We start from the raw sequence: 27,200 nt of genomic DNA, 5'->3' as shown, positions 1-27,200 counted from the left end.
GCGTCAGGTTCTGCAGGTCGGCTGTTGCTCCACTTTCTGGCCAGCTCTGATGTCAACATTTTCAATTCTTGCCCATCGTATGCGATCCAATATAGAGGCAATAAGACCAGGGATGCAGCCGATGTAAGGCCTATTGAATGCCATACCGCGCCGCCGGCTGCATCCAATCACAAAGAATACGTATTTGGATTAAAGTTGCCAATCGGACTGAAGTTAATACGGCGGCCTGCAAGATTCCAGGGTCAAGAGTCTTTAGTGCCTTGTTAGTGCTTATTTAGTGCCGGGTGAGACCCTTCTATCCGGACATTCGGACTCTCGAGTCGTCCTGCCGTCCATTTGCAGGTACACTTGCTCCATTTCTTTGCCAATCCCATCCAAAAATTCGGCGCATTCTTGCTCGAGCCCATGAGATTGTGTCTGGAAACTCCATGGAATGTTGACATAACCGCACCTCGCCCCTTCAGGGTTCAGCCAACAGGGGTTGCAGATCGAATGAGAGATTCCTGACACGCTTCACGCAATTCCCTCAACATCACACTCGATTACCAAGCCCTGACAAATGATCTCGGGCATGCAGATGGCGCTTCTTTAATTTCAAAATCGGACAAACTTGCTTTCGTCTTCTCACTTCTACATCAGACCGATCATCCTGTCAGACAAGAGACTTGAGTCACGTCCCAGCTTAACCGATTTGCAATCAGACCAGATTCTCCTTCAATCTTCAAGCCATCCTCCAACATGGCAAATATTGCTCTTATCCGGGCCAGCACTCGAACCCCTGCTGTGGGCAAGGACGTCGCCAAATGGGTCGGCGAGATCCTCCAGACCCGACCGGCCGATGACCTCGAGATTGAGCCTATTGCCATTGCCGACTTCAATCTCCCCATCTACGACGAGCCCGTCATGCCAGCCATGGTGCCCGCCTTGAAGCAATTTACCAAGGAACACTCAATCAAGTGGAGCAACACTATCGCCTCCTTTCAGGGATACGTCTTCGTGATTCCCGAGTACAACTACGGCCTGTCTGGGGCCACCAAGAACGCCATTGACTACCTTTACAACGAGTGGCCCGGTAAGCCCGTTGCCATCATCAGTTATGGTACCCAGGGCGGCAGTCGCGCCAATGCGCAGCTCAGTGACAGTTTGGAACTGGTTATGAAGCTCAAGGTTGCGCCAACCAAGGTTCTTCTGCCGTTCGCTCCGGGACCGGATATTATGACGGCCGTGGACGAGGGTCGCCTAGGCGAGGACACCCTGAAGTCCTGGGATGAGGCCGGAAAGAAGGTAGAGATTCTCAAGGCATTTGCGGAGGTTAAGGAGATCCTTGATAACAAGGAATAGAACCTTGCAAAACGCTTTATCTTGGCTGAATGTACATACTCTATCTTAGTATTATGTGATGACCAGCCAAGCTTTCCATCAATACTGTCTATTTGATTGCAATATATTCCTTTTTAACCCCTTGCTCTTCGCGCTTTTTCTTATTTTCATCGCTTTCTCTTAAATAGCGTAGGGTAGCGTGGCACAGATGGACTTAACTTCTATTATTTCATTTTCATCCAGCCCAAGGGCATTTGATAAGGGGTGCTAAATAACATCATCAATCAATCAGAGTCTCCGTTCCCCCCCGGTGGCATTTTAGCCCACACAACCTCAAGCTGCTGCAGGGTCTGATCTCTCTCATGATGGTTATACCCATCATTATCAATCAGACTGTGTACCAGGGGATCCAATATCTTCAAGGCGCTCATAATGTAATCACATACCTTTATAGACCGCGAAATCCCCTTAAGAACAGCCATAGTAACCTTAGTATTGCTCCTAGTGACTTGTTAGTCTATTGTAAATCTCATATAGAGGTGGAGATAGCCTACACCATATTCGCAAGCTGGGGAGAGCAAAGAAGCAGGATACTCGGACCCAGCTCGGATTAAAATACGGACCATCACTTCCCATATCGCTTGCGCCCGTGAAACAGGGATCACAACTGCACTCATCTTTTCGTGTCGAGTTCACTCCAACTAGGTGTTGTTTGTTCAAGAATGCTGTCGATCATCAGCGTCCGGTCTCCCCGTCCCACGCCCACGAGGCATCGACGTTTGCTCTCTTCTTGAGCCTTCCAGTCTCTGTAGCTCGCTAGATACTGTGTGTGAAAGAGAGCAAGGGCCACGCACTTTCGGATCTGATCGTATTCTATGCGAATATCGAGCTGGGAGACGCAGGAATAGATATTCTCCAGGAACCGATAACTGGAGTTGTTTCGGTGGAGACCCGTGGAGGTAGACGGCATCCAGAGACCGTCTTTGATCCAGAGCGATAGATTATAGGTGAGGAAATTCAAGTAGTTCTTTCTTATGCAGCACCGAAACATAAGAGCTGCTTTCCGTGCATTGCTACTTGAAGCACCGGACGTACCGGGTGTGACAGTTTGCGCACTTAGCGCTGCAATGCGCCATGACAAACTTTTAGCCCTCACGAGAGAGGACTTGGGCTTCATATCTTTATCAAATTCACTGGACACACCTTCAAGTCCGACTTGGCTCTGTGGAGGAGATAATTTGTTCGTCTCTTGGCCAAACTGAAGTACATCCGGTATACTGGTGTCTATATTTCCGTCGAAACAATCTGATCCGGGTGGTGTTGGTAGTGTTGCTACTATGAATACATGAGCCCTATGATTTGAGTTATGATGTGAACAGCGCTCTTACACTGATCTAATTGGTATGTAGAAGGCGTAAGGATGTCTTCCATATCTTCAGCATTCAGGCCTTCTAGTATTATATCGGTGTATGCTGACTGTTCAGTGCACCGGTCAGCCCTTCCTGCAAGACTATTCGAAAGCAACGAATCAAATAGTTCCAAGATATTGTGAGCTTTTAGACAATTACCTAGTCTTGCGTGCAGAAAACATTCGGGTCCATCAAATAATCATTGGCATCTGCGAAGTCGAATAGGGGTTGAGGAACGGTGACCTCGCATGAAGATAGCATTCCAAAGTCAAAATGCGCCTCTCCGGGAGAGGCTACCAGCTCAGTGTCAAGGGTCCGGACGGGGTTATTTGAAAGGCGCTAGGAAGTTCGATTGTTTGAGTCGGGGCTTGTCCGTCGAGGACCAACATCGGTATCCATGCCGTCCCATCAGGCCTTTGGACTTGCAATGTCTGGATTCGATATGGTTTCAGACGAAGAGCAAGACTATCTAGCTCCCACGCATTGGCAGTATCAAGAAAGAGTTTGAGAGCCTCGATAAATTGATTTGAAGTCATTGTTTAGCAGATTCTGGGAACTAATTGCTTTCTGCGCTAGCTTCAGCTAAAAGGAAGATGCGACATTATCTGTAGACTCATGGAATGACATCTATAGAAAGCTTTCCTATCAGCCGTAGCTGAGGTAGGCCACATAAGCCCAAGGCCTTTGAAACAATGTAAGATGGGGATGCTGACAGCGCCCCAAGTTGAAAAGATACCCCGAGTATCATCCAACAAGACAAGCCGACCCGAGCCCCGTTTGCTCATTCTTATGCCATCCAGTGAACAGTCGAGCATTAATAGTCGATTTAGACAAACAAAGGAAGGATACTGATTGCTCAGATTGAAACTACATGATTGGCTCCATCGGACTGATTTCTCATCCCGCCGCAATTAGCTCCAACAAGGCATTCCGTGCCACTTTGGCAGCATCCCACACCCAGTATGAATGCTGCATCTTCACCACGTCACTGTTTTCGTTTCTTTCGGAGGCGGTCCTTCTTTCGCGATCACGAGCCTCCTGGGCTTCCCTGTCTTGGAGATGCAGCTGTTCCCGTGCCTTGTAGGTGGCCGCTTGGATCGATTCCACTCGTTCTTTTCGAGATTGTTCGTATGCACGCAGTGCCAGCCGCAGTTGCGCTTTATCTTCAATCATCGAGAGCACTGTCGCAATAGCTGTCGCATCTTCTACCGACTGGGCCACTCCTTGGCCCAAGTACGGGCTGAAAGCTTTAGCACGATATCCGAAATCTACAAGGATAACTCACTCACAGCATGGCATGACATGCGTCTCCGAGAAGGATTGTAGATTCTTTCATCCATACCGGCGATGGAGGATACAGGAACATGCGGAAATTGGGCACCACGGCTGGAGCCAGCTGGATTAGCTTGCGAAGAGTTGGATTCCAGTCATGAAAGTCTGAGATCACGTTTCTCTTGTCGGTCACGGACGTCCATGATTCTTCGGCATGTCTATCGTCTGGATGAATGAGAACAACATTGAGCAGCTGGTGATTTCTCGCGGGGTACGCAATGGCGTGTCGCGAAGGTCCGTCCCACCGCGTCGCCCAGGATCGTTCTACCAATGTCAGGAGCTCCTTGTCCGATTCAAGAAGTTCCCGGGGAAGAATAAATCGATACGCAACTTCGCCGGTGGACTGCGCTTTGGATGCCTCTGGTGGGCATACTTTCGCCTTCAATGTAGATTTGACTCCGTCAGCTGCGATGATCAGATCACCTGCGATGCGCTCTCCCGTGGCAAGGAGAACCGCATTTCCTTCGATGTCTAGGTCTATTACGCGTGTTCCTAACCGAATATCAATGCTCTCCAACTCTCGGCATCTACTCAAAAGTGCCAGTTGAAGGTCGCCGTGATGAATCGCGTTCTGCTTTCCCACCGGGTTGGCTGCTGCTCGAGCTACTAAATCTCCTGTGTCCCATTGCGTGAGCTCGATTCCATCCAACGGTACGCATGCCGAGTCCTCGGGCTGGAGAATTCCTTCCGCTGTCGTAGAATTATCAGTCATCAGTGCGGTTAAAGGGGGCTGTAATGCCAGACGCACACTCATACCACCGCCTCGTCGGCGGCGGCAATGCGACGCCTGCGCCGACATGAAGAAGCTGGTTCATTTAGTACAGGCCATGAAAGCCGAGGATTTCATTTTCACCTGAGAACTTGATTCCAGCACTCGCACGGAATGGCCACGATTCGCAAGCGCAACAGCTGCGGATAAGCCACCAATGCCTGCATCTCACGGGTTAAAAAGCACTTTTATTTTGGCGTTTGGCTTTTGCCTACCGGCTCTATCAAAAGATCAACGACCTGCCCAAAGTGTACTCATGATTCTCAACATACCCTACCACAATAACATCGAATGAAATCACACAGTTTGTGTCTTCAGAAGACATGTTGGTTGCTGAAGTCTGCACTTTGACGTAGAAACACAACGCATTCAAGTGGGGTCTCTTCGGTTTTAGGTAAACATGCAGTTACACAGATATCACGGTAATATATGACGTCGCACAGAGGGTGACACCAAGACAATTCGCAATCGGTGGAGGTGAGAAACCTCCCAGTCCAGCATTTCTATACTTCCTGTTCGGTGGGTCAGCACTTGCCCCCCGAAACGGTCGTAGTGCACATTTGATTGAGTGCCCTCTACAAAATGCTTTCGTCTCCCAATTCGATCGACATCTCTTTCGTGGAGTCCTAGTACCCTCCGTGAGTTCTCCAATCAGATCAAGTTTCTATTCCAAAGCACTCGATGTTATGCGATCTAAAGTCGCCTACTTGCCGTTATCTATTCCCCTGTCTTTAAATATACTACTTATATTAACTTTACAGTTTATTCAGATTTAGGACTTACATAGATTCAGCAGCGTGCGTGACTCAGCTTTTACCCCGACCATGGCCATCAGTAAAAGGCAGCATCGCTTTCGAGTGGTGATTGTCGGTGGATCATTCGCTGGTTTGACGCTGGCACACAGCCTACACCATGCCGGAAATGACTATGTCGTGCTTGAAGCGCGCGATCGCATCGATCCCCAAGTCGGAGCATCCATTGGAATCTTCTCCAATGGTGCTCGCATCCTCGATCAGCTGGGCATTTATGATGAAATCGAACGATACACGGAACGACCGGTATGGCATGAAATGATCACAGGGGAAGGGAAGCTGGTCCAGAAGGTGGACTCACTCCAATTGATCGAGGCTCGGTGTGCTCTCAGCCCATTACGATTCGAAAGGAAAGTACGCTAACTATGAGACAGTACCCTATCCAGTGTCTTTTCTCGAGCGACAGCGCGTACTAAAGATTCTGTACGATCGCTTTCCGGACAAGACGAAGATTCACACGAACAAAAGGGTGGCTTCGGTTGATCATCTACCCAACGAAGTTCGAGTGCACTGGGAAGATGGTTATCGATTTGCGGGCGAAATAGTCGCCGGTGCAGACGGTGTTCATAGCAAGATCCGACGTGAGATGTGGCTGCAAGCTGAGTGCGACCCCAGTCTAAAGCATCTGGCGGCGGATAGAAAAAGTACGTTGATCAGATCTCAGTTGAAATAGAGTCTTGTTCAACTAACATATATCAGCTTTGTCCGCGGAATACAGATGCCTTTTCGGCATGTCATCCCCTGTACCAGGGCTGGAGTCGCAATGTCAGTACCGCGCGTTCAACAAGGGTTGGTCATTCCTGGTCGTTGTCGGTAAAGATAGGCAGGTCTTTTAGTTTGCATTCAAGAAACTTGACAAGATCTATCGTGCGCCGAGCATGCCTCGATACACTGAAGTCGACCAGGAGGAGTTCGTGAAACCTTTTATGAAGCGATATGTCTCGCAAACCGTGACTTTCGATGCGGTATGGAAAAGAAAGACAGCCTCTTCTCTCACCGTCTTAGAAGAAGCAATGTATAATCATTAGACTGACGGTCGTTTTGTCTGCCTGGGAGATGCTATCCACAAGATGACCCCAAACATGTGAGCTATCTCGGTCCTTTACTGCTGGTAAGATCACTACTGACTATCCAAAGCGGCCAAGGAGGAAACTGGGCGATAGAGAGCGCTGCCACTCTAGCAAACGAGCTCTATGTCTTTAAGAAAACTGGTCACCTGAGCTATGAGCGTCTCCAAGCCACTCTGAGAAACTACGAGCAAAGTCGATGAGCACGCACCAAAGAGGTCTGCGAAACCGCGGGTTATGCCACTCGACTCGAGGCTTTTGCCACCATCACACACAAGATATTCTCATTCTATGTGGTACCGAACACGGGGGACATGCTGGTCGACGTTCACTGTCAAGCCGCAGCGCAGCCCCCCAAGTTGGAATTTTTCCCTATCCCTGAAAGGTCATTGCACGGGTTGATGCCCTTCGGGTCCGCTCAGCAAGATCACACCTTTTGGCGAGTGCTACGTGCAATCCCTATTCTGGGCTTCTTTTACGCTACTCTCCTGGGCTCAAGAGTCACCTTTGATTATATTCCGGGGAGCTTAAACTCAAGGCTTTAAGCGATTTTGCCTCCCAATGATTACTCTAGCCCAACAGAAAAGCTTGAACTGATCGGGTCCTTAAGCGATCTCGTCCCCTTTCTAACTATTGTTACTGTCGAAAGTCTCCGAAGAGGAAACAACTTCACAATCGCGTGCTTTTGGCCTCTGTTCGGCCATTTCGGTCAATGGAAAGGGCTTGGACATACCGCGCCGATATACTTCTTTTTTCATTATATTCAGTCCTCTTTAGACTGATACGCCGCTCCTGACAACCGTCTGGTACCTACAAATTATGCGAAAACGCTCGTTGCTGCGATCATTGTTGGCTATACTGTCCCAACAATATTCCTTTTCTCCAACCTCGCATTTCAGCCCGTCCGAATCGTTTGGCGGTTGTTTCCTCTATCGGTTATTATTTTCCATCGTGCGTTCTCGTCATTGGTTTCCGATACAACCGCACAAGACCGCATCACAAATCCTCGAGCAGGTTTGAAACACATCCATCGTGCTTATGCCATTGGCGGCATCTTAGGTGGGCTCACCTACCTAGGACTTTGGTCTGCGGCGCCGGAGTTTATGATTTGCAAGCATAATCTGTGGAATTTATTATCCTAGAGGCACTGGATTGAACCTATGAATTCAGGCGTTTGGCAGCTTGTGAAGTATAAGTAAGCAATAGCACTTGGCAGTGGTTTCCTCTGGCAGCTGCTCCATTTCCATGATCTCAAGGGTGCGAAAAGGCTGGATTTGAGTTGGTTAAAAGTGATTGGTATTTTCGGTAGCACCGCTGGCCTGCTCGGACTAGGTGCTGCGATAGTTGTTGGGTGGGCATAGAGGGAAAGCATGCTTGCTAAAAGCTAGGCAAGACGCTTGAGGGTCACATAAGGGCGATAAGAGAGCCTGATTGTCAGAAAGCGTATTGAACAAGTATAGAACCCGGTTTTATATGGCATTAATTTCATTTTTGGGGGATAAAAAGAACAGTATAAACGACCATGAAAGTCGCGAGATTAGAGTATGAAGACTGCCAACTTATTGTAGAATCGATGGTTTATTTACAGCTCGGTGATCACAGTTCCTCGTTGCCATACTTCCGAGCATATTGACCCAAAGCTTGTACAGGCCAGTATAGCTTGTAGTTGGAATATGAAATCACTCCAAATCCAAGTTAGCATCCTGTGGTCAGCATAAAAAGAGAATAATTAAGGCAACATACCCATATCCTACTCCACCTTCAAATGCCTCTTAAAGCTACTGTCCTTTAGATTGTTGTCGGGACAAGATTAACTTCAATCCCCTCCTGATCGGTTCCTTATCGGGGTAATTGGCATCTATTAAGCCCAAACAGAACCAGGCCGTTTGCACCACCTGAGATTCCTCATGCTCGATGTATGTCTGTTCCTTAAAGCTGAGATAGAATTCTCCCCATCCCCCGTCTTCTTTCTGCTTTGACACGAGGAACTCGCAACCTTTGCGGGAATACTCGCTTGTCTTATATGTTTCTCCGGTCAGGGCAAGAGCCTCGAGTGCGAACATCCCAGCATACGTGAAGCAGATTCCCCAGGCTCTGTACCATCCGCTATTCGGCTTCTGAGAGCGCCTTATGAAGTCTAATCCTCGCGTTTTGGCATCCTCGATTTCGCGGGTGCGGTAGTCTGGAAAGTACTGGGTAAACTACACTAAAGCCGAGACAACCACCGTCGCACACTCCACATAATTGTAACTTACTATCGTGTTTCCGGCGAACTCGCCGGCCTCAAGCCATTCCAGGTTGTAAGACCCCTGTCTTTGTTCGCAAACAGCAAAACCGCCGGTGTCGTTTTCTATCTTTAGAAGACAGTCAACTGAGTCTTGCAGTTGTTCGGTCGAAATGCGAACGGGAACTTAGAGCTTGAGGATTTCCTGCAATTAAAGAACCGACCGCAGTCCTTCTCCAGTACACTCGCTGATAATGTAGCCTTGGTACTTGGTACTAAATGGCCAGCCCCCTTTGCGATGCCACCGATAACAAGTATGCTGGTCTGGTACGTTCTCTCGGAGCTGATTGTTGTTTAAGAACCCATGGGCATTAATGAATGCTTGCTGATACTAGGGCCATCTGTCAGCCCGGCTGCTGCTATAGCCTGTACTGCCAATGCAGTATCCTATAGTTGGATGCCGTCTGACAGATTGCAAGTCATGCCTTCATCTTTCATCCAAAAATACTGTGAGATTGTCTCTCTATGTGCTCGCATAGATTCACTGTCGCTGCCATCGTGGATATAGCACACGATCAAGTTAATAGCTTTGCTGATGGGTGACAGCCCAATATACTCGGTGTTCTTGTCTTCGGCCTGTATCATCTCCCAGACTCTCTTTTCTGCGCTTTCAACTGTTGTCGTCTTTCGGAAGAACGGGATGTGCAGGGAAACGGTCAGCCAGTTTATCAGATTGACAACCTATGATTTAGGATAATTGTTGTCCACCTCGGAAAGGGAACTGCGATACGCAGCAAAGTTGATGGTGATGTAGGACTGCGTGTGGATCTCGGTACGAAGCTGTTCTGTGATTGCATCCCCCGGGTACCTCCATGCCTTAGACCAGACATAGGATAAGGACATGAAGTTGGTTCGCGTATGAATGTACCAGTTCCGGGGGGGCAGTGGGAGCCGAATCCGCAGCGAGCCTAGCGGATAGTCAGTAGCCATCATCGGACCTGGAAAGGAGGTACATACCAGACTTCGGGTAGGAAGGTATTGACACATTCCCATTCTATCACGCCCAGGACGCAGAGCCAGAATTTGGCGATTCCCGGCGCGTAGACCGCGCCACCGAGACTATGGAGGAATCTACGGGCTTTGATTATGCGAGGGTCCTCTTCGCTGGCCCCCAGCAGATGCAGAACGACGTAGTTCAAGACCGTTCCCAGGTTCGAACTGCGCCCTAGCAGATGCCATCCCCAGCCCCCATCTCCACGATTCTGTCGCGCAAAGAGATGTCGCTTGATCTCGACCGCGTAAGCCGCGGGGATTGGGGTGTCGGTGACATACCAGGCGATGACCACGAAGGGCAGGATGAACATGGGACCACTGCATTCGCTGGCCCATTGACCCGAGGGTAGCTGCAGTCAAATGAAAAACGAGGCTCCATTCCGAGCTGCCTGCAACGGGGTTGACGCCTTGGGCAGGTCGGGTAAGCCCTGAGCCGGTTATCAGCATTCATGTCCACGGCAGCAGCAGGGCGACACTGACCGTGTGCAGTCTTAGAAAGTACTTCTCGTAGATGGTCTGGGGCCACTTCTCATTCTCTTCGTTGGACTCGAGATAGCACCATGACTGGCGACCCTGTTTGTCGACCAGCCTCCACCTTGCGTAATCGGTTTGCTCGTCACCATTTGCGTCCCGCGACAGGTGACCCTCCGCCGGCGTTGTCCATTTGGCAACGTGGTTTTGCATCTTTTTGTCCCCTAGAATACGCTACTCAATTCTCACCCCAAGATTTACACGTTCACAATAAATTGACTATTGCTTGATCCTTATTTTTCGGGGCCTCAAGTGCTTCCTGGCACAGGATTCACTTTAAGCGATCGAATGCAGCCCATGATGGCACGCCGACACGACACGGGATTAATAAAACGGATGGGATTTTATGTGCACGGCTCTAAGCCAAGTGACCAAGACTCAATAGAATCGATGAGGTCCTGTCAGGAATGCCTCGCGTCCGGAGATGGGCGGAGACCAAAGACGAGGATGCGCGCTCGGGATAATCGAACCCCCCCCCCCGGCTCGGCTAGGCTTGCCGTTGCCAGTTAAGTTCATAACTAACTGCGACGGTCGGAAAAATGGAAGGATCCCAGGAAGTAGGAAGAGCAATGCAGTCCGAGGCTTGTCGATGATGTCGAGGGATCGGCTCGCCTTGCCTTCCTTGTCGATTGTCTGTGGACGGCACATGATGCCAAGCCTTGCACAGGGATTGTGCATGGTATGACTCATCAGAGGCACCTTTATGCGCTTAATGCAGATGCTCGTCCGGGTCACGTGGGCGGTCTGCCATCCGGGATGGCATCATCAACTACTCCGGAGTACGCTGGCAGATGAAGTCGAATAAGTCAGAGTAGCTCTAGTAATAGTAGTATTACGGTGTTCAACTGTAATTTATGAGCATGGAAAAGTGGTAGATGTACTTCTATTGCTTACATTACTGGTTTTTCATTCCCGAAGTACTATATCCAGGCCGGAAGTCAGGGTCGGAAACTATATATTTCGAGAGACAATGTCTGATAGCAGGCGAAGTCGGCGCAGACTTTGTAACACTGGAGGTAAAGTGATCTTCAACCCTTATTCTAGCTAAACCATCTATCTCAGCCGATATAACCTTAGAAAGAACCCAACAACTCGGAATTAGGTGCCAATATCGTCCAATATCGCAAAGGACCGAGGACGCGTGATGTTTGTTTGCACTGTTTGTCTCCCGCGCCCTCTGGACCATCGCTTCCTCTACACAGCACAGCCATATAGGCAAGCAAAATCAATTTATACCAGACGTGTATTGTGCAAATTGCTCCGAGACCATATCTCTAACATGCCAGCTTATTCCGTATTCCAAATTACATCTCCGTCCTGGTTCTCTGGATGCCAGACGATTATCCCATTTGCCACAGACCGTTTTGCTAACCACTCAAGCCCTCAAGCAGTCGCGACCTTGCTAGCCTACCGAGTTCAATGATGGAATCGCTCGTGGTCAACTAGAGAATCGTGACGTGCGCCGCAAAATTCTGGATCCACCAGCTCTGCAGTTCGATGGCGATCAGCGAATCGACACCCAGCTCCGCCAGTCCCAGATTCAGGTCCAGGTCGGAGTTATCGCCGAAGATCAGCAGCGTCTTCAGACATTCGACCACATGAGAGGCAAACACTTGGGCCACGGCCGTTTCGTCGTCCAAGGCACTGGGGTCGCGCTTTGCGTTCTCCACCAACCGGCGCAGCACGTCCCCGTCGTCTCTCGGCGCGTCCTGCGTATTATCGCCCCCCTGACTGGTTCCTTGCACCTTTAGGCCCAGGCCACGGGCATCGAGGGGAATGCTGGCCTAGTCCGACGACGAACTGAGCGGGATTCACATAACTGGTCGAGAGCGAGGGTGGCGCGGGCGCGGGCTCGGAGGAAGCGCGGATGGCCAACTGCAGGGATCCGAAGAAGTCGTTCTCGCAGATCAGTCGCGCCCCGGCACGTCGCAGGTTCTCGAGGATGGCTGGGTGCTGGCTGACGAATCCGATGTCCTGCATCACGCCGAGGTCGATGACGGAAGCCGGGAGGCCCTGGCGCTGTCGGAACTGGACAAATGAGTCTAGGAAAGTGCTGGCAGCGGCATAGTTGGCCTGCTTGGGGTTTCCTTGTACACCGTAGATGGAACTGAGAAGAACGAAGAAGTCCAGTGGCTGGTCCTTCAAGGCGTGGTGCAGATTCCAGGTCCCCTGCACCTTGGCCTCCGTCGCGGCGGTCCAGCTGTCGAAGGACATCTCGAGGAGAGCCTCGTCCTGTCGAACCGTTAGGAAACGGATACGGTGGCCACTAGAACATTGGAGAAACGTACCTTGAGCACCAGCGCCAGGTGCAGCATTCCAGCAATTAGCTTCGCCGCATTTCTGACCACGAATTCGACCGTGGTCGCATCTGCCACGCTGCCGGGGAAGATCTGAACCTGGCATCCCGGCTCATTGAGCTCTCGCGCCAAACTCTCCAGCACTGGGAGAGGCCGATCGAGAGAGGAACACGATCGAGCCGGCTCCGCGATCGGCCAACCAGACGGCAGCCGATCTTCCCAGCCCTCCCAGCCCGCCGATGAGGACGTAGGAGCGGTCCTTTCGGAAGCGTGCCTGATCTGCACTGGTTTCGTTGGAAAGCGCCTGCGGCTCACCTGGGAATTGGATGCATACGGCCCCGATAGGCCGATTGCTCCGGAACTGATGGAATGCGAGTTTAATGTCTCCGGGGTCGAACCGAGTGACGGGCGAGATCGGTTTGATCAGACCGTCGGTGTACAGCTTCAAGCTAGTCTCCAAGAGTCTGTGATGACCTGTGAGTATGATTCAACTACGATATGAATGCCACGATGCAACCTACCGGCGAGCCAGCGCGGGCTTTTGAGAGAGCAGAGCAGCTGTGTCGATACCGTGGAATCCTCTGTTCCCCTGGATCATGGTCATGTCGAGTTTGCCATGATCCGCCATGTCTTTTCCACTGAGGTCAATCATAATTCCGCCCTGAGCAACACATTTCCAGCTCTCATGGAGCAGCTCGCCAGAAAATGAATTGACCACGGCATCCACCCCGCGAGATCGCGTGCTTTCCATGATGCCTGCAACGAAGGAGCCGTCTAGGGAGGAGAAGATGTGCGATTCCGGTATGCCATGCTCGCTCGGCAGGAACCGTCTCTCCTCTTCATTTGCAACAGATGCGTACGGCTGTCCGATTCGATTAGCGGATGCGTAAAGGTTCCCGGGTTACCTTGACTCCTCTTGTGAGAGCAACCTGAATTGCAGCGATGCCCATGGCGTCCGCAGCTGAGTGAACCAACACTGTATCATCGCAATCTAAGCCACCAATTTCCACAAGCCCTCGGATCATGGTGGCGTGTGTGCTGAACAGGCCGACTGCCTCAAATGACAGTCTGTCGGGAATTTTGATGCCCCGTTTCGCATCCACTCGAACGTGGGTTGCCAAAGAGCCTGCAGACCGACAGAACACGCGGTCGCCTATTTGCAAATTGTGTTTATCTCCCAGTTCAGTGACGCTGGTTATGAAACCAGCACTCTCGAGCCCCAGATCCCGGTTGCTATGTAGTGCGCTGGTTGCGAGGAGGACATCCTGGGAAGGTCAGTTGCGATGGATACTGCATATTCAGAATAAAGTGGACCTGCCTGATAATCGACTGAAGAGGCTCGCACCGCAATTTCCACTTGTCCATACTACAACCCAGGGACAGCCCATGGCAGTATAGTTGCCCAGCAGCGGTGAGAATGGTGTGAGTGGCCTCCGTTCCTCTGCTCAGACTTGTGGAGTGCTACACGAATATCTTCTTGGTTTTCCTGATGTCTGGTATCCTCCATGGCGTGTCTGGAAATATCATGGGCCTTGTTGTTAGAGAGTCCGGGGCTCTCTCCTTTTTCTCTTTGTCGTGGGAATCATTATCGAAGACACTATCCAAGAGGTCTATGCGACCGTGTGTCCGTCGGCCATTCCTTTTCCCGGGCCCCGACCGATACCGAGCTGTCGATGTTATCATACGGCCAGAAACAACTGCTCGGGATTTTTATATAGGAACTGACCGCTGGTCTGGGCCGGCATTAGCATGCCACGATCCGGCAATTCGTCCTGGTTCTTGATTGCTGTGGTAGCTGATGAAGTATATACATATTGATCTCCGATGACAGTCTACAGCTACACTAGAGATTGAACCATATTCTATACGGCTTAACTTGAAGATGACCATTGCTGCACCTGGCGTAACTGCAGTAGGTTCGTTGAAGCCTTACGCACTCATAGTCTCGCACTCATAGTCTCTCACGCGAGCATTCGTGTTAATTTACAACGAAGTCAAGACCCAACCGTCCGTCGAAGCCTTGGCTCGAAAGGGAAAACCTGCTCAGCAGCATGGACATCCTTGTATACATTGTCCCAGCGAGCACGAAGTGGCTCCGGCGTCTCCCAGGCGTATTCGGGATCACGAAGCCAGAGCCTCATTAAATGTCGCCTATGGTTTAAAAATTAGCGCAAGCATGAGACATCACTTGACCAGGGGAAAACACACTCGTTCCCGGGCTCATCCTTGAATCCGTTCCGGGCGTGAAAGATGCTCAAATTGTTGACGTATTGAATGTCACCCTTCTGGAAGTCTAAGGAAGCACGATTTTGCTCCGCCAGAAAATGCAAGGCATCAAGCGCCTCCGCCTGCGCTTCGGTGATTGGTGGGATATCGGAAGATCGAGGCTGCGAGAGAAAACCCGTGAAATAGCGGCGCGCATACTGGATCAAAACTCGCTCCGGGGACGACGCGGTGGCAGGTTGATGATACAACAGGGGTCGATTGGTGTAAGGCTTTTCGACATTGCCAAATCTAACATGTATACATCGTCAGATTCTGTCTTCATCAAGTGACGCCTAGAGCTGGGAGGGTCTCACCCATCAACGGGCCAATCTTGGGACAGTGTATGGATCAAGTCTGGTCTGGTTTGCGCCAGAATGTTATACACGTGCCAGCTACTCGAAATATAGCTCTGTCCTCCTTCGGCAGCCGGATTCAAGCACAGTAGAGAGATTATATCCCCAGCATCGGTATGAAAAACCTGCTTATCGGCGGTATTAGACGGCGCACCAATCTTGCCGCTGTCGACCTTTGTGGATAGATCTTTGATGTGGGAAAGAACCAGGGAAGTCCCGTCGGAAAAGCGTTTGTCTTCCTGGCGGCCACGAATGTTGCCAACGTGTGACGATACGCCCGCGTAGATAATAATGTTCTCTTCACGCGAATACTGATCCACGCGGAGCCCGCGCAGCACAAAAAAGCCACGTCCGAGATGCAAGTCCCTTGACAAACCACGAAGTACAGGCCGTAGTGTTGGCAGCTGAAACGTTTCGTTATTGATGTGTCCCGGAGGGAGACGAAGAGCTGGTTTGACCGTTAGCTCTACGAGTTCGCTCTAAACCAGTCACCTTACCTTGAAAAGCCCTGAGGGCCGCATCAAGTTCATCCAACTGTTCCGCACTCAGTGTGTAAACCCAATCCTCTTGACGCTCAATGTCCTTTCCGTGCCAAACTAGGGGCGAGGACAATTTCGCTGGGAAGCCTTGAGGCAAGGTGGTTGCGAGGGTCTCATGCTCCTGCCGGCGTTGGGTGCGTGCTTGGTACTTTGCGAAATCCGGGTGATACTGGATATCAGGCTGCGCCCGTTGAGTTTCGACCATGGCGCTGAAGAGTGTCTCGTTCTCTGTTGTCTTCGGGCGCTTCTATCTCTGGGCTTCCTGTCTGTTTCACGGGAGAGGGAATAAATACTACTGTGTGTGGCAGGTGAAAAGTTGTCCCACAAACCAAATGAGTCACGAGGGATTAACCTTCATGGGCCCACCGTCAGCACGCGACTTATACAGCAGATGGTGTTGGTGCTGTCTGTCGACGTCTATCGGTAAACTTCCGCATGTAATCTCGATCCCATGGGCGGGGAGACACGCTTTGCTAGCGGTTAGCATCACTGTGGGTCCAGAAGGTGTCATCTCGAGCCAGAGAGGGCCGAATCCCCACGTCTTGAGTCTATACGCGGCCAGTAGAATCAATCCCGGGTGGCTTTTCGGAGAAGTGCTGGTGTCGCACCAATCGAAAAGCATCGGTGGTCATCCGATCACGCATTCTGCTTGCCTGTATCTGATCCTGGCCTTCATGCCGGGCAATTCCTCCAAACCGTGGCGTGTGGAGCTGCACGCGCTCCCGGCTCTTGGCATTGCTTGAGATTGCAGTTTTGATGTGTCACGGATCATGGAGGGCTATGAATATCTCGACGCAAATGGATGTCGTGATATGAAGTCGTCGTTACGCAAGCCAACACACAGTGTCTTACCCTATAAATCATGATGGAAATCTCCCCGGAATATGCCGATCGGAAGGCAGGCAAACAGGATGGCACCCAGCGATATGCAGATATGTGAGTAGGTTTCTTCTTTTCTCATGTAACAATGACTGATTGCACAGCGACGTCGGAGGAGGCCGTGTCGGCGGACACGGACCTCAAGGCGCAAGACTCCCTTCGCGCCGAGGAGTCCCATGTGCTGCAGGAGCGAAACATCGGGGTTTTCGGGGCCATATCTTTGGTCGTGAACAAGATTGTTGGAGCTGGGTATGTGGGTTAACGCAAACGGTAGAAGTATACTGATCTGTCTTCAGAATATTTTCTACGCCCGCTACCATTTTCAAACTCAGCGGTAGTGTGGGTATGGCCCTGATCATTTGGGTCATTGCCGGTCTGATATCAACATGCGGTGCTCTCGTGATGTTGGAGCTCGGCACTCGTATGCCGCGATCCGGCGGCATGAAGGTCTACCTGGAGGCTGCGTTTGCGCCTAAGCTGCTGATCACCTGTATCTACTTGTTCTACTGCGTCTTCCTGCAGGTCTCCGCAAGCAACGCGATTACAACCTCCAGCTACTTGCTCCAGGCTGCCGGGGTTGACTCGACCACCTGGCGATTGCGTGGACTGGCCATCGCCGCATCGGCTTTTGCGGTTGGCATTCATACAGTATGGCCTCGAGGTGGCAAAGCTCTGCAGGACCTCCTGAGCCTGGTCAAGCTGGTCATCTTGCTGTTCATTGTTTGCACTGGATTCGCCGCCCTGGCAGGCCATGTGCCTGACACTCACAACTTCGACATCTCGACTTCCTTCCGCGGCACATCAAATGATGGCTACAGCATCGGAACAGCATTACTAAATGCCATCTTTGCCTTTCACGGCTACGATAATGTGAACACGGTTCTATCAGAAGTTCGAAACCCCCACAAAACACTTCGGATTGCCTTACCCGCCGCCATGGGGCTCATCACAGTGCTGTATATTCTGGCCAACATTGCATACGTGAGTATCTGTCATGGTACCTTCCTCTGAATCTGTCTCATCGCTTTACATTAGTTTGCCGCTGTGCCCAGGGACGAGTTCCTTCATAGCGAGGTCACCATTGCTGCCAACCTATTTTCCAACGTATTTGGTCAATCTGCTGCAGTCAAGGCGCTGCCAGCATTGGTAGCTATCTCTGCCTTGGGGCATCTCTTGGGGATAGCCTTCACTGTTCGTAAGTATTCTTGGGTCTAGGCCTACAGCTCCACTTTCATCCTGTCCCGGTCCTAACACCCTCTGCCAGCTCGAGTGATCCAGGAGTTGGGTAAGGATGGCATTGCCCCTTTCCCCAACATTGTCATGCAGAACAGACCATTCCGAACGCCGATTGTGGCACTCCTTATCCACCTTGGAGTGACGATTCTGTTCACATGCGCCCCGCCTGCCGGGGATGCTTTCAACTTTGTCGTGAAACTATCTTCGTACCCCACGACAGTGCTTTTGACCGCCACCACGATTGGTCTTATCAAATTGCGCTTTTCCAAGACTCCAGAATACAACCAGCCAACTTTCAGAGCACCGTGGCCTATCATTCTCTTCTACCTCGCGGGTAGCATATTTCTGGTTATTATGCCCTTCATTCCCCCGCAGGGAGACAGCGAGACATCGAATCTTCCATATTGGCTCTCCCCGGTTGTGGCACTTGGCATTCTTGGCTTGGGTTTCATCTATTATGTCGTGCCTTTCGTCCTGATGCCGCTCTTGTTTGGGTACAAGCTACGCCCGACCGCAGTTGAGCTGAGCGATGGTTCACATGTTACTCGGTATAGAAGAAAGACGGACTGAAAACTGTGCAATGGTAGGGAATATGTAGATGGCCTACTATATATTGTATAATTATATTCTGCACTCGCTCGTCCCTCAATATTCCATCACATGTACAGAACAATAGCGACCGAGAGTTAAAAGTTTGTGTAAACATAAATGCCACTGTCATCTGTCCTTACCTCCAGAGAAACAAACAGAAATCTTTTTGATACACACCTTCTGCATGCTAGCCATGGGCCCATGATACTCCACTTTACTGGCCTCCAAGCATCTGACTCATGTCAAATTTATGGACAATCATCCAGACAAAGGCACTCAGCGTACACATAATTACATCCCAGCTAACGCTACTGCAAGCCGGATGAACATACATTGTGTCCAGCAAGTACCTAGCAACATTGTTATGCGGTACATCTGTTCCCATGTGTTGGAGCATGAGAATGGTCAGATATCCCTGAAGAGCGACAGAGACTGCCGCGACGTACTGAAGAAATTTAACGTATCGCTGGGTAGTATAGTTAAACTGTGCCTTATCAGGTTTCGCGGGGACGGAGGATCCTCGCGGGCCCAACACACAAGGAATAAAAACCAACAAGTGGGGTACGAGCAAGATCGGCATGAAACCTTGCTTGTACGCAAAGGTCGGAACAGCAACCGTGTACAGAATTGAAAGCGCAACAGGGCCAAGCTCATATAGCAACTGTGGGTGCCAAACGAGGGATACGTCCTTTTCGTTCGGCTGCGACGAGACAATAATTGCAGCGAAAAACAAATTTGCCGCGAAGGAGACACTGACCCCCTGGGCCACAAGCATGAAGACCCAGACATGGGGAATGTGATATCTCCGGCCTATAAACATCATTCAGTTATGAAAGTCATACGGATGAGGGAGGTTTGGTCCCAGTGTACCTGTGATACCAAGGAAAAGGCTCCAACCAATTGTCCAGCCAAAGATTTGACCACTCCACCAAAATCTGGATGGGTTCTCCGACACCGTCTCCCAAGCTTCTTGGAATACATATGTTTTGTGTAACCAAAGGCCCAGGCGAGTTATGAGGGATGTTTCTCCGCCCCAATAAGGCAAGCCGTCGGGGCTGGCTGCCCAGCTATTGTACGAATGGGCAAAAAGCCTGATCATGTGGTACCATGTCGTACCGAGGCTTAAACCAGCTAGGAAGACAAACAAGGCTAAATGACGATGTCGGTAAGGTGGAGCCCAGTCATTTTGGTGTTGGCGCGCCTGATACCTAAGGTAGATGGGGCGAAAGCAGATGAACACAAGAAAGATGGCCAGAGACAGATAGCCGAAGAAGATAAAAAGAGACCCATAGTGTACTGCAGGGGTTTGGGCGTTGGGGCCAATCATTTTTGATGCTATATAAGATAGTGTCGCCCAAGTTGGCGCTTGTTTCAGTTTGACAAGGGATGACCAGGGACCCTTGTCGGTGCTAGGACTTTTTGGTGGGGTTCGGCACAGGAAACAACACGTGATCATTGCAGGTGTTACAGTGGGCCACAATAACAGGACAGCAACTTCCTAAACAGGAAAGCGGTCTCTACTCCCTAGTAGCAAATGCACCCTATCCCACAGGCCCTGGGGAAAGATATGTGATTTGGATTTAGGATGCCAAGCAGAACAGCCTGTGATTAGTTACTTGATTAGTAACATAATATAGTTTTTTTTTAATTTATTATATAATTTTTATTTAGTTTTTATACTCTGATTCTTTTTAAAATTAGATATAATATTAATCTAGTATTTATTTATAACTATTTAAAAAATAAGGCTAATCTATTATAAATTATATTTATAAAAGCTAGTTTTTAATAAAAGATTATTTTATTAAAATAATAATTAAAATCATAATTTACTTATAAATTTATATATATATATTTATCTTTCTAAATACCCTGTTATAAAAACTAACTTATTTTTAATTTTTATTTTATATTAAGCTTATTATTCTTTATTTATACTAGTTAATCTAGCTATTATAAAATATTAAATTTTTATATAAATAAAAATATTACTAGTAATTATCTATAAAATATACTAATATAAAATATAGTCTAAGGAAGTTTAATATTATTTAAAAAATAAAACCTATTTATTAGTAATATACTAGGATATTATTTAAATTAATAAAATAATTATATAATAATTTAATTTTATTTATAAGTTTATTATAATTAATTAGCTGTAGTAGCTAGAGCAGCCTATTATTAAATTATTAATTTATATTAATAAATTATTATATTAATAAGGCCCCTAGTGCTAGTATATAATCTAAAATATTAAAATTATATATAAATACTAGTATAAGATATATTAATAGTCCTAATATCCCGGATATAGCTAGATTTTCTGGATTAAACAGAAATAAGTTAATCTTTAGCTTATATAAGTATATATCTGTCAGATGGGGTAGGTAGGTCACGTGGGTTGAATAGAAATTTCAAATGGCTAGATAGAATAAGGAAAATCGATCAGTCAGATGAAGTAAATAGTTCACCTGGACTACCTAGATCTGAAATAGATAGACCAGAGGTCCTACCATTCGCTATGCATGTAGATAGGTAAAATTGATTGAATGAATGAATGAAATTCAATTGAATGAATTAAGTGGGTAAATTAACTTGATGAAAAGAATGAATTAATGCAGGTCATTGATTACATATTTATAGATAATTAAATCAGGGCTAATTTAATCTGGCCCTAAGCAAATATTATAAAGATGGAATTATCAGATCTTTTTAGGCCTTTACCTGTAAGTTATATTATTAACCTAGGCCTTTAAGATTAACCTTATAGATTATTATTAGATTAATATTTAATTATTTAAATGATTAAATGATCAAGATTTCATGCTTAGAATAATTAGAATAATCAAGATTTAACACATAAATCATAATAAAATTATTTAAATAATATTAGAATGATCAGGATAGCAATATTTACTTTATAGCTTATAAAATAAATAGGCGAGATATTCTGGACCCTTTATATTAATTATCTGAATAAAGCTATTGATCAAAGTGGTTAAAATAAACTTTTAATTTCTTTGGGAGGCCGGGTGGGAGTGATCACGTGATGCGAGCGGCCTACCCCACCGGGCCAAATAGGACGCACCCCCATCCCATCGGTGCGGGTCCGCAGGCGGGCACGCTGATTGGCCGGCCTAAACCCTACCTGGGGGTACATCCTATATACTTTCGCGGGTACATTTTATTTAGATTCCCTAGCCCGGTCAGGCTTAAACTTAGTAAGTAAATAAATAAGTTATAGATCTCCTATTTAACTAAATCTCAGCTATCACGGTCGCAGGGGGGTTAGGCTATTATATAGTAAAATTAATTAATTTAGCTTATTTAAATTTTAATAAGATACAGGATTCTGACCAGGAAAGATTAAATTAGTTTTTTTAATTAGTTCACACGAGCAAGAGAGAGATTAAAATATATATATATATTTTTATTAATTTTTTTTTTACCCCCACTAATCTATTTATATTTTATTTATTTATCTACCTATTTTATCTAAATTCTTTTTTTTATGCTTTTACCTGTTAACTAACCCTCTTTTTCTCTTTAATTATTAATTAATATTATATTAAAATTATAAATAATTCTTTTAATTTTAGCTATATTTATACCAGGGCTGCTACTACAATATAATAATATATATATCTATTATTAACTAACTCTTAACCACCCTACAAAAAAAAAAAAAAAAAAAAAAAAAAAAGGATAATAAATAAAAGATACTATTTATTAAATCTAGTTCTAGCAAATAAGCTATAACAAACTGCATAGAATCCTAAACTAACCCGTGTAAAACCACAGTTATTATAGTAAAAAAAAAAAGAATAAAAAATAAAAAAAAAAAAAAAAAAAATATAAATAAAAATAACTAGTCTATCTCTAATCCAAGTAATTATTTAATATTTACTATAAATATATTAGTCCTGCTTAATATAATTTAAATATAAAATATTATATAAGCCCTAGCAGAACTAAGGAAAACAGAAAAATTTAATTTTAATAATTTATAAATTAATTTAGTCCAGAATCTTATTATCTAACAAAGAATAATTAGCTAGATTTCTAACTATAGTTAAAGTTAGAAAAATAAAATTTATAAATTATCTTATTTTTTTTTTTTAAAACCTTTTTACTATCTTTATTATTTTTAAAAATAAAACTTAGCTTAAATAGTATAAATATCTTCTTTTTATTATTATTATTATTATCCCGGTAGCTGTTAATATTATTATCGCTCTTACTAGTGTTATTTAAGCCGGGGGGGCGGGAAAATATTACCGGGGGCGGAGTAAATATTATTAAAAACAGAGTAGGTATTACTAAGGATAAAAATAAATTATCTTATTTATTTATATCTTTTTTTTTATTTTTATTAAAATTACCAGATTTATTTTATATGTCTTATTTTTATATCTGCCGGTTATCTAGTTTATTATACTCAGGCCCAGATAATAAGGGCAGTAAAATTACCTATTTTTTATCTAAATAATTAACTAGATTGCTAGTATAAGGCAGAGGCGGAGACACTAGGAGAAATATAATTATATAGAAACTAGTTTTTTTTAAAAAATAAGCTTTTAAGTTTTTATTAAGATTTTATTTTTATATAAAATTATTTATTAGTAGGCTTTCCTAAAAAAAAATTATTCTAGTTTTTTAACTATAATTAAAACTTTAAAGATTAAAAAAAAAAAAAGTTTTTAAAAATCTATTTTTTTTTCTGCAGCTTAAATAATATAATAAAACTAATATTAGCAGGCTTTATAATTTACTTATTATTTATTATATTTATATTAGCTATTTTATCCATCCGAAGCCTAAGAGGAATAAAAAGTAAGGTTTTCTCTTTTTCTAACTGTAGTTAGAAATCCAGCTATAAAAAAAGAGAGCTATATATCTTAAAAATAATTAAGTAGTATAATATTTTTAGCACGCCTTTTTCGCGATATTACTCGGCCACAAACTAGTTTCTTTTATTAGTATATAAAAAGATTAGTTTATCCTACTTTAAGCAGGTCTATTACTATCTGAGCAGATAATTAAATTTATTATTAGCCTATAGTTAAAAAATATAATTTTTTTAATCTGTATTATATTCCTCAGTCTAATCCTTATTATATAACTAGGCAACCTAGATATATCTAGCTGTATAAAGATTTACTATAATCTAAGATATAATTTTCTATATATTATTAAATTTTATTACTATATTAAAAATATAAGATATTATCAGAGTCTAAATCTTTTATATTTCCCGCTACTTAAACTAGTAGACCCGGCTAATAGCTTAAAATTCTTACTTTAAATTAAAGGGGGGCTTTAAGAGCACTACCCGGGCATATTATTTATATAGGTTAAGGCTTAATACTCTATAATTATAAATAATTAAAAATACTTATATATTTAAATCCGCGCTAATAAATATCTACACAGTAGTTAAATACTAATTACCAGTTATAATAGTGCGGACTACCACCGAGGAAAGACTAAAAATATTAATAAATATTTTAATAAGCTAAAGCACGAACAGCCACCAGATAAAAATAATAAATTATTAAAAATAAATTATATTTTAAGTACTTTTATCCCAGAAGATCTTAGCTAAATACTAGAGTTTAAGTAAATCTATACTAAAATAAAAAGCTATACTGGCACGCGTCAGGGGGGAGAGATAATATAGATCTTATATAATATTAGTAAAATATAGCGCGAATCCTAAATCCTTATATAACAGAAACTTAATAATTTTCTAGATATTTATTTTATTACGCATTAAGCGTAGTGCCTGCTTGAGATAAAATAAAAATATTAGATAATATAGCTTTCGGAAAGTATTAAAGTTTATTTAATAAAAGATATTTTATAAATAGGCTGTGCCGGGAAAAGTATTAGTAATAATAAGGATAGTTAGGATTATTAAATCAGCTCTTATTATATACTTTATACTCAGGGCTAAAATTCTCTAGTACTTATTATAGGCTTTCTACAGCCAGTCAAATAAAAATATTTTTATATTTATTATTTAACCCTCTGGGATATCCGCCCTAATAATAATATTAAAATAACTAGGCGCCCCGGCTATTATATTACTAATATCCCTATATAAACAAAAGAGGCATATTAAGACCAGTAACACATAAAAACCAGCACAGGTTATTAAATAGCCTCTTAAAACTAGCCTTACCAGCTAACATAATAAAAAAAATAAAAAGATATTTTTCCTGGTAACTAAACTATTTTCTTAGTTTATATTATATATTTATTTATTAGATTATCTAAGTCCGTGTTTATTAATAATATCTTATTATTAGTATCTTTAGCTGGCTTATTAAATTCCGCGTTATATAAAATAATTAAGTACCCACAGATATCCAGCAGGCGGTTCAGTATAAAAATAATAAAAAAAAACTAGTAGTATACTGTATTAAAAAGGCTGACAGCCTAATATATACAGGTGTTAATAATCTTATATATATATTTTTTATTAGCAATTACCCTGTTAAAACAGCCAATAAAATAAAAAATAAATATATATAGTTTTTTTTTTTTATATACTAATTTCTAACCGCAGTTAAAATATAAGATCTTATCCTAGAGTACCTAAAATATTTTTATTACAATTTTTAGAGTAAGATTATCAGACTTATTTATAGTATTATTTACAGCCGGCTTTTTTTTATTATCTGGTATTTCTGACCCCTTGTCTTCCAGGGGGGCCTTTTTTATTTATATAAGAGAAGTCGCGCCTATAATAACTAGTATTTCTAACTTTATAGTATACTTTAATTAAATAGAATAAAAAAATAAAATTATAATACACACTATCCGGGGGTCAGTAAAGTTTAATTTATTTAATTATTTATATAGCTTACTAGCCGTGCTAATTATTATTAATTTTTATTATAGGCTCGCTGTCTGGCTCTTAGACCTATAAAATATAATAAATATTAGATTATTACTGAGCCTGCTAATCTCTCTTATCTAAATTATTATAATAAATAAGGGGTATAAAACAAGGGTTAGTTTATAAAGGCCCGCCTGCCAGTCCTTAATACTATATTTTAAAAATACTAGTATAATTATTATTTTGCCAAACCTACATCCGTCTATTAATATACTATTTTTAATTCTTAATTCCTCCTATTATATTATCTAGGTAATTACTATCACCTGCTATAGTTTTATAAAAAAAAAAGCTAAATATCTGACCTTATAATAAGCTTAGGAGTAGCCAGGTCTAGCCTAAAGCGCTTGTATATATTAATATAGTTTAATATTATAACCAAAGCCCGGCACAGCTAGATTATTATATTATTTTCGGCAGGGGGGGCTTTTTTATTATCACTATTATTATTAATATTATTAAGCCTTTTAATACCTTGCTTTCGGAGCTCTTATTTTATTTTACTATCTAATTTATTTTTACTTCTAGTAATATTAGGCATCTTCAGGTATTATTACGTAATAATAATATTTATATTATTTTTTATTACTGTTGTCTCCGGCTTATTAATATAAAAATTAATAAAGTTTTCGGTATTTAACAGTTATTTTATTATTTCTAATACTTACTTACAAGATAAGGCAAATTATTATATTAACTACCGCGCCTTCTTATCAAGTAACTAACTGACAAGCTTTCCGACAGCCTAAATAAATATTAAATAATTATTTATACTATCTGTATTATTATCAGATAATTCTAAGTTATTATTAATAAGGGTATCCCTTATTAATATAATATCTACTATATTATCTATATCTACTACCAGCACAGGGGCGGACCGGGTACTAGTAATATTAGTAGCTGCTAGTGTAAACAGGGGAGGAGTATTAAGATAAACTGGCGCCTCTACCGGCTTATTACAGTAGTTTGTTGCCTATTATCTAATAATCTTAGTATCTTATTATTACTATATAAGTGCTTTCCAGACAGCAATTATCTCCTCAGAATAGATTTTATATGGAAGGTAGAAAAGCTAAAAGTAAATAAATAAATCCAGGCGGTATTTAATAAATTATATAGTATGCTAAACTGTCCGGATAGTAATAAAGATTAGCTTCTCAATTATAGTGAAAATAGGCTTTAAAAGGGAAGAATTAAAAAAATAAGGGCGGTAGTAATTATTAACAGCGACTTAGGCCACTATATTTACAGTCATCTGCCATTTGTGGTCTGTCAGGCTATTGCAGCCGAAGTTGTTATTCCGGTTATTAATATATATCTTTACCCAGCTTTTCACCTCCGCATCCTTAAACAGTGACCTGAGACTGTCGGTGTCCTGCAGGGCAAATGCACCCGCCAACCCCGGGACGTTGTTCTCCAACCGCTTGATCCAATCGCGCGTCCAGGTAACCCCAGGAACAGGCAACAAGGAGTTACATTAGGGTTTACATTAGGGTTTACATTAGGGTTTACATTAGGGTTTACATTAGGGTTTACATTAGGGTTTACATTAGGGTTTACATTAGGGTTTACATTAGGGTTTACATTAGGGTTTACATTAGGGTTTACATTAG

At 44.2% G+C, this 27,200-nt stretch overlaps 9 protein-coding genes across 9 annotated transcripts; 3 read left to right on the top strand and 6 right to left on the bottom strand.

Annotated features, from left to right (window-relative positions):
* Positions 1 to 651: 651 nt before the first annotated feature.
* P170DRAFT_392118 (NADPH-dependent FMN reductase) lies at positions 652 to 1,326 on the top strand (the record flags this gene model as incomplete). Its single annotated transcript, XM_024845959.1, has 1 exon — positions 652 to 1,326. A coding segment is annotated over exon 1 (588 nt), but the record flags the coding sequence as incomplete, so codon positions are not given.
* Positions 1,327 to 1,993: 667 nt separating this feature from the next.
* Positions 1,994 to 2,497, bottom strand: P170DRAFT_479868 (uncharacterized protein; the record flags this gene model as incomplete). The annotated part of the gene is made up of 1 exon (XM_024853729.1): positions 1,994 to 2,497. The coding sequence occupies one exon, from the start codon at positions 2,495 to 2,497 to the stop codon at positions 1,994 to 1,996; it is 504 nt and encodes a 167-aa protein (XP_024699397.1).
* A 1,129-nt stretch (positions 2,498 to 3,626) lies between these two features.
* P170DRAFT_450306 (FAD-dependent oxidoreductase) lies at positions 3,627 to 5,155 on the bottom strand (the record flags this gene model as incomplete). The annotated part of the gene is made up of 6 exons (XM_024851113.1): positions 3,627 to 3,969; positions 4,019 to 4,751; positions 4,810 to 4,867; positions 4,915 to 4,991; positions 5,046 to 5,050; positions 5,103 to 5,155. The coding sequence occupies 6 exons, from the start codon at positions 5,153 to 5,155 to the stop codon at positions 3,627 to 3,629; spliced, it is 1,269 nt and encodes a 422-aa protein (XP_024699396.1).
* A 499-nt stretch (positions 5,156 to 5,654) lies between these two features.
* On the top strand, positions 5,655 to 6,912 carry P170DRAFT_479866 (FAD-dependent oxidoreductase; the record flags this gene model as incomplete). The annotated part of the gene is made up of 6 exons (XM_024853728.1): positions 5,655 to 5,964; positions 6,017 to 6,286; positions 6,342 to 6,455; positions 6,540 to 6,607; positions 6,671 to 6,726; positions 6,780 to 6,912. The coding sequence occupies 6 exons, from the start codon at positions 5,655 to 5,657 to the stop codon at positions 6,910 to 6,912; spliced, it is 951 nt and encodes a 316-aa protein (XP_024699395.1).
* Positions 6,913 to 8,487: 1,575 nt separating this feature from the next.
* Positions 8,488 to 10,670, bottom strand: P170DRAFT_450305 (family 10 polysaccharide lyase; the record flags this gene model as incomplete). Its single annotated transcript, XM_024851112.1, has 8 exons — positions 8,488 to 8,891; positions 8,943 to 9,119; positions 9,177 to 9,314; positions 9,479 to 9,617; positions 9,702 to 9,931; positions 9,979 to 10,313; positions 10,356 to 10,414; positions 10,467 to 10,670. The coding sequence occupies 8 exons, from the start codon at positions 10,668 to 10,670 to the stop codon at positions 8,488 to 8,490; spliced, it is 1,686 nt and encodes a 561-aa protein (XP_024699394.1).
* A 1,195-nt stretch (positions 10,671 to 11,865) lies between these two features.
* On the bottom strand, positions 11,866 to 14,366 carry P170DRAFT_467869 (MDR/SDR family oxidoreductase). The gene is made up of 7 exons (XM_024852499.1): positions 14,280 to 14,366; positions 13,720 to 14,079; positions 13,336 to 13,676; positions 13,130 to 13,278; positions 12,806 to 13,098; positions 12,333 to 12,749; positions 11,866 to 12,301 (listed from the first exon to the last, which is right to left on the bottom strand). Exons 1-7 carry the CDS (start codon positions 14,319 to 14,321, stop codon positions 11,960 to 11,962), a joined length of 1,944 nt encoding a protein of 647 aa, XP_024699393.1. The 5' UTR covers positions 14,322 to 14,366; the 3' UTR covers positions 11,866 to 11,959.
* A 176-nt stretch (positions 14,367 to 14,542) lies between these two features.
* On the bottom strand, positions 14,543 to 16,176 carry P170DRAFT_416485 (TauD/TfdA family dioxygenase; the record flags this gene model as incomplete). The annotated part of the gene is made up of 4 exons (XM_024847122.1): positions 14,543 to 14,965; positions 15,023 to 15,328; positions 15,394 to 15,880; positions 15,930 to 16,176. 4 exons carry the CDS (start codon positions 16,174 to 16,176, stop codon positions 14,809 to 14,811), a joined length of 1,197 nt encoding a protein of 398 aa, XP_024699392.1. The 3' UTR covers positions 14,543 to 14,808.
* Positions 16,177 to 16,429: 253 nt separating this feature from the next.
* P170DRAFT_416482 (amino acid transporter) lies at positions 16,430 to 18,691 on the top strand. The gene is made up of 5 exons (XM_024847121.1): positions 16,430 to 16,907; positions 16,955 to 17,099; positions 17,147 to 17,831; positions 17,886 to 18,045; positions 18,115 to 18,691. The coding sequence occupies exons 1-5, from the start codon at positions 16,856 to 16,858 to the stop codon at positions 18,654 to 18,656; spliced, it is 1,584 nt and encodes a 527-aa protein (XP_024699391.1). The 5' UTR covers positions 16,430 to 16,855; the 3' UTR covers positions 18,657 to 18,691.
* A 200-nt stretch (positions 18,692 to 18,891) lies between these two features.
* Positions 18,892 to 20,004, bottom strand: P170DRAFT_450302 (uncharacterized protein; the record flags this gene model as incomplete). The annotated part of the gene is made up of 2 exons (XM_024851111.1): positions 18,892 to 19,487; positions 19,548 to 20,004. The coding sequence occupies 2 exons, from the start codon at positions 20,002 to 20,004 to the stop codon at positions 18,892 to 18,894; spliced, it is 1,053 nt and encodes a 350-aa protein (XP_024699390.1).
* Positions 20,005 to 27,200: the final 7,196 nt, after the last annotated feature.

The sequence above is a fragment of the Aspergillus steynii genome (assembly GCF_002849105.1).
Source record: "Aspergillus steynii IBT 23096 chromosome Unknown P170scaffold_9, whole genome shotgun sequence".
Lineage (NCBI taxonomy): Eukaryota > Fungi > Ascomycota > Eurotiomycetes > Eurotiales > Aspergillaceae > Aspergillus > Aspergillus steynii.
This window is presented reverse-complemented; position numbering and strand designations above follow the sequence as displayed.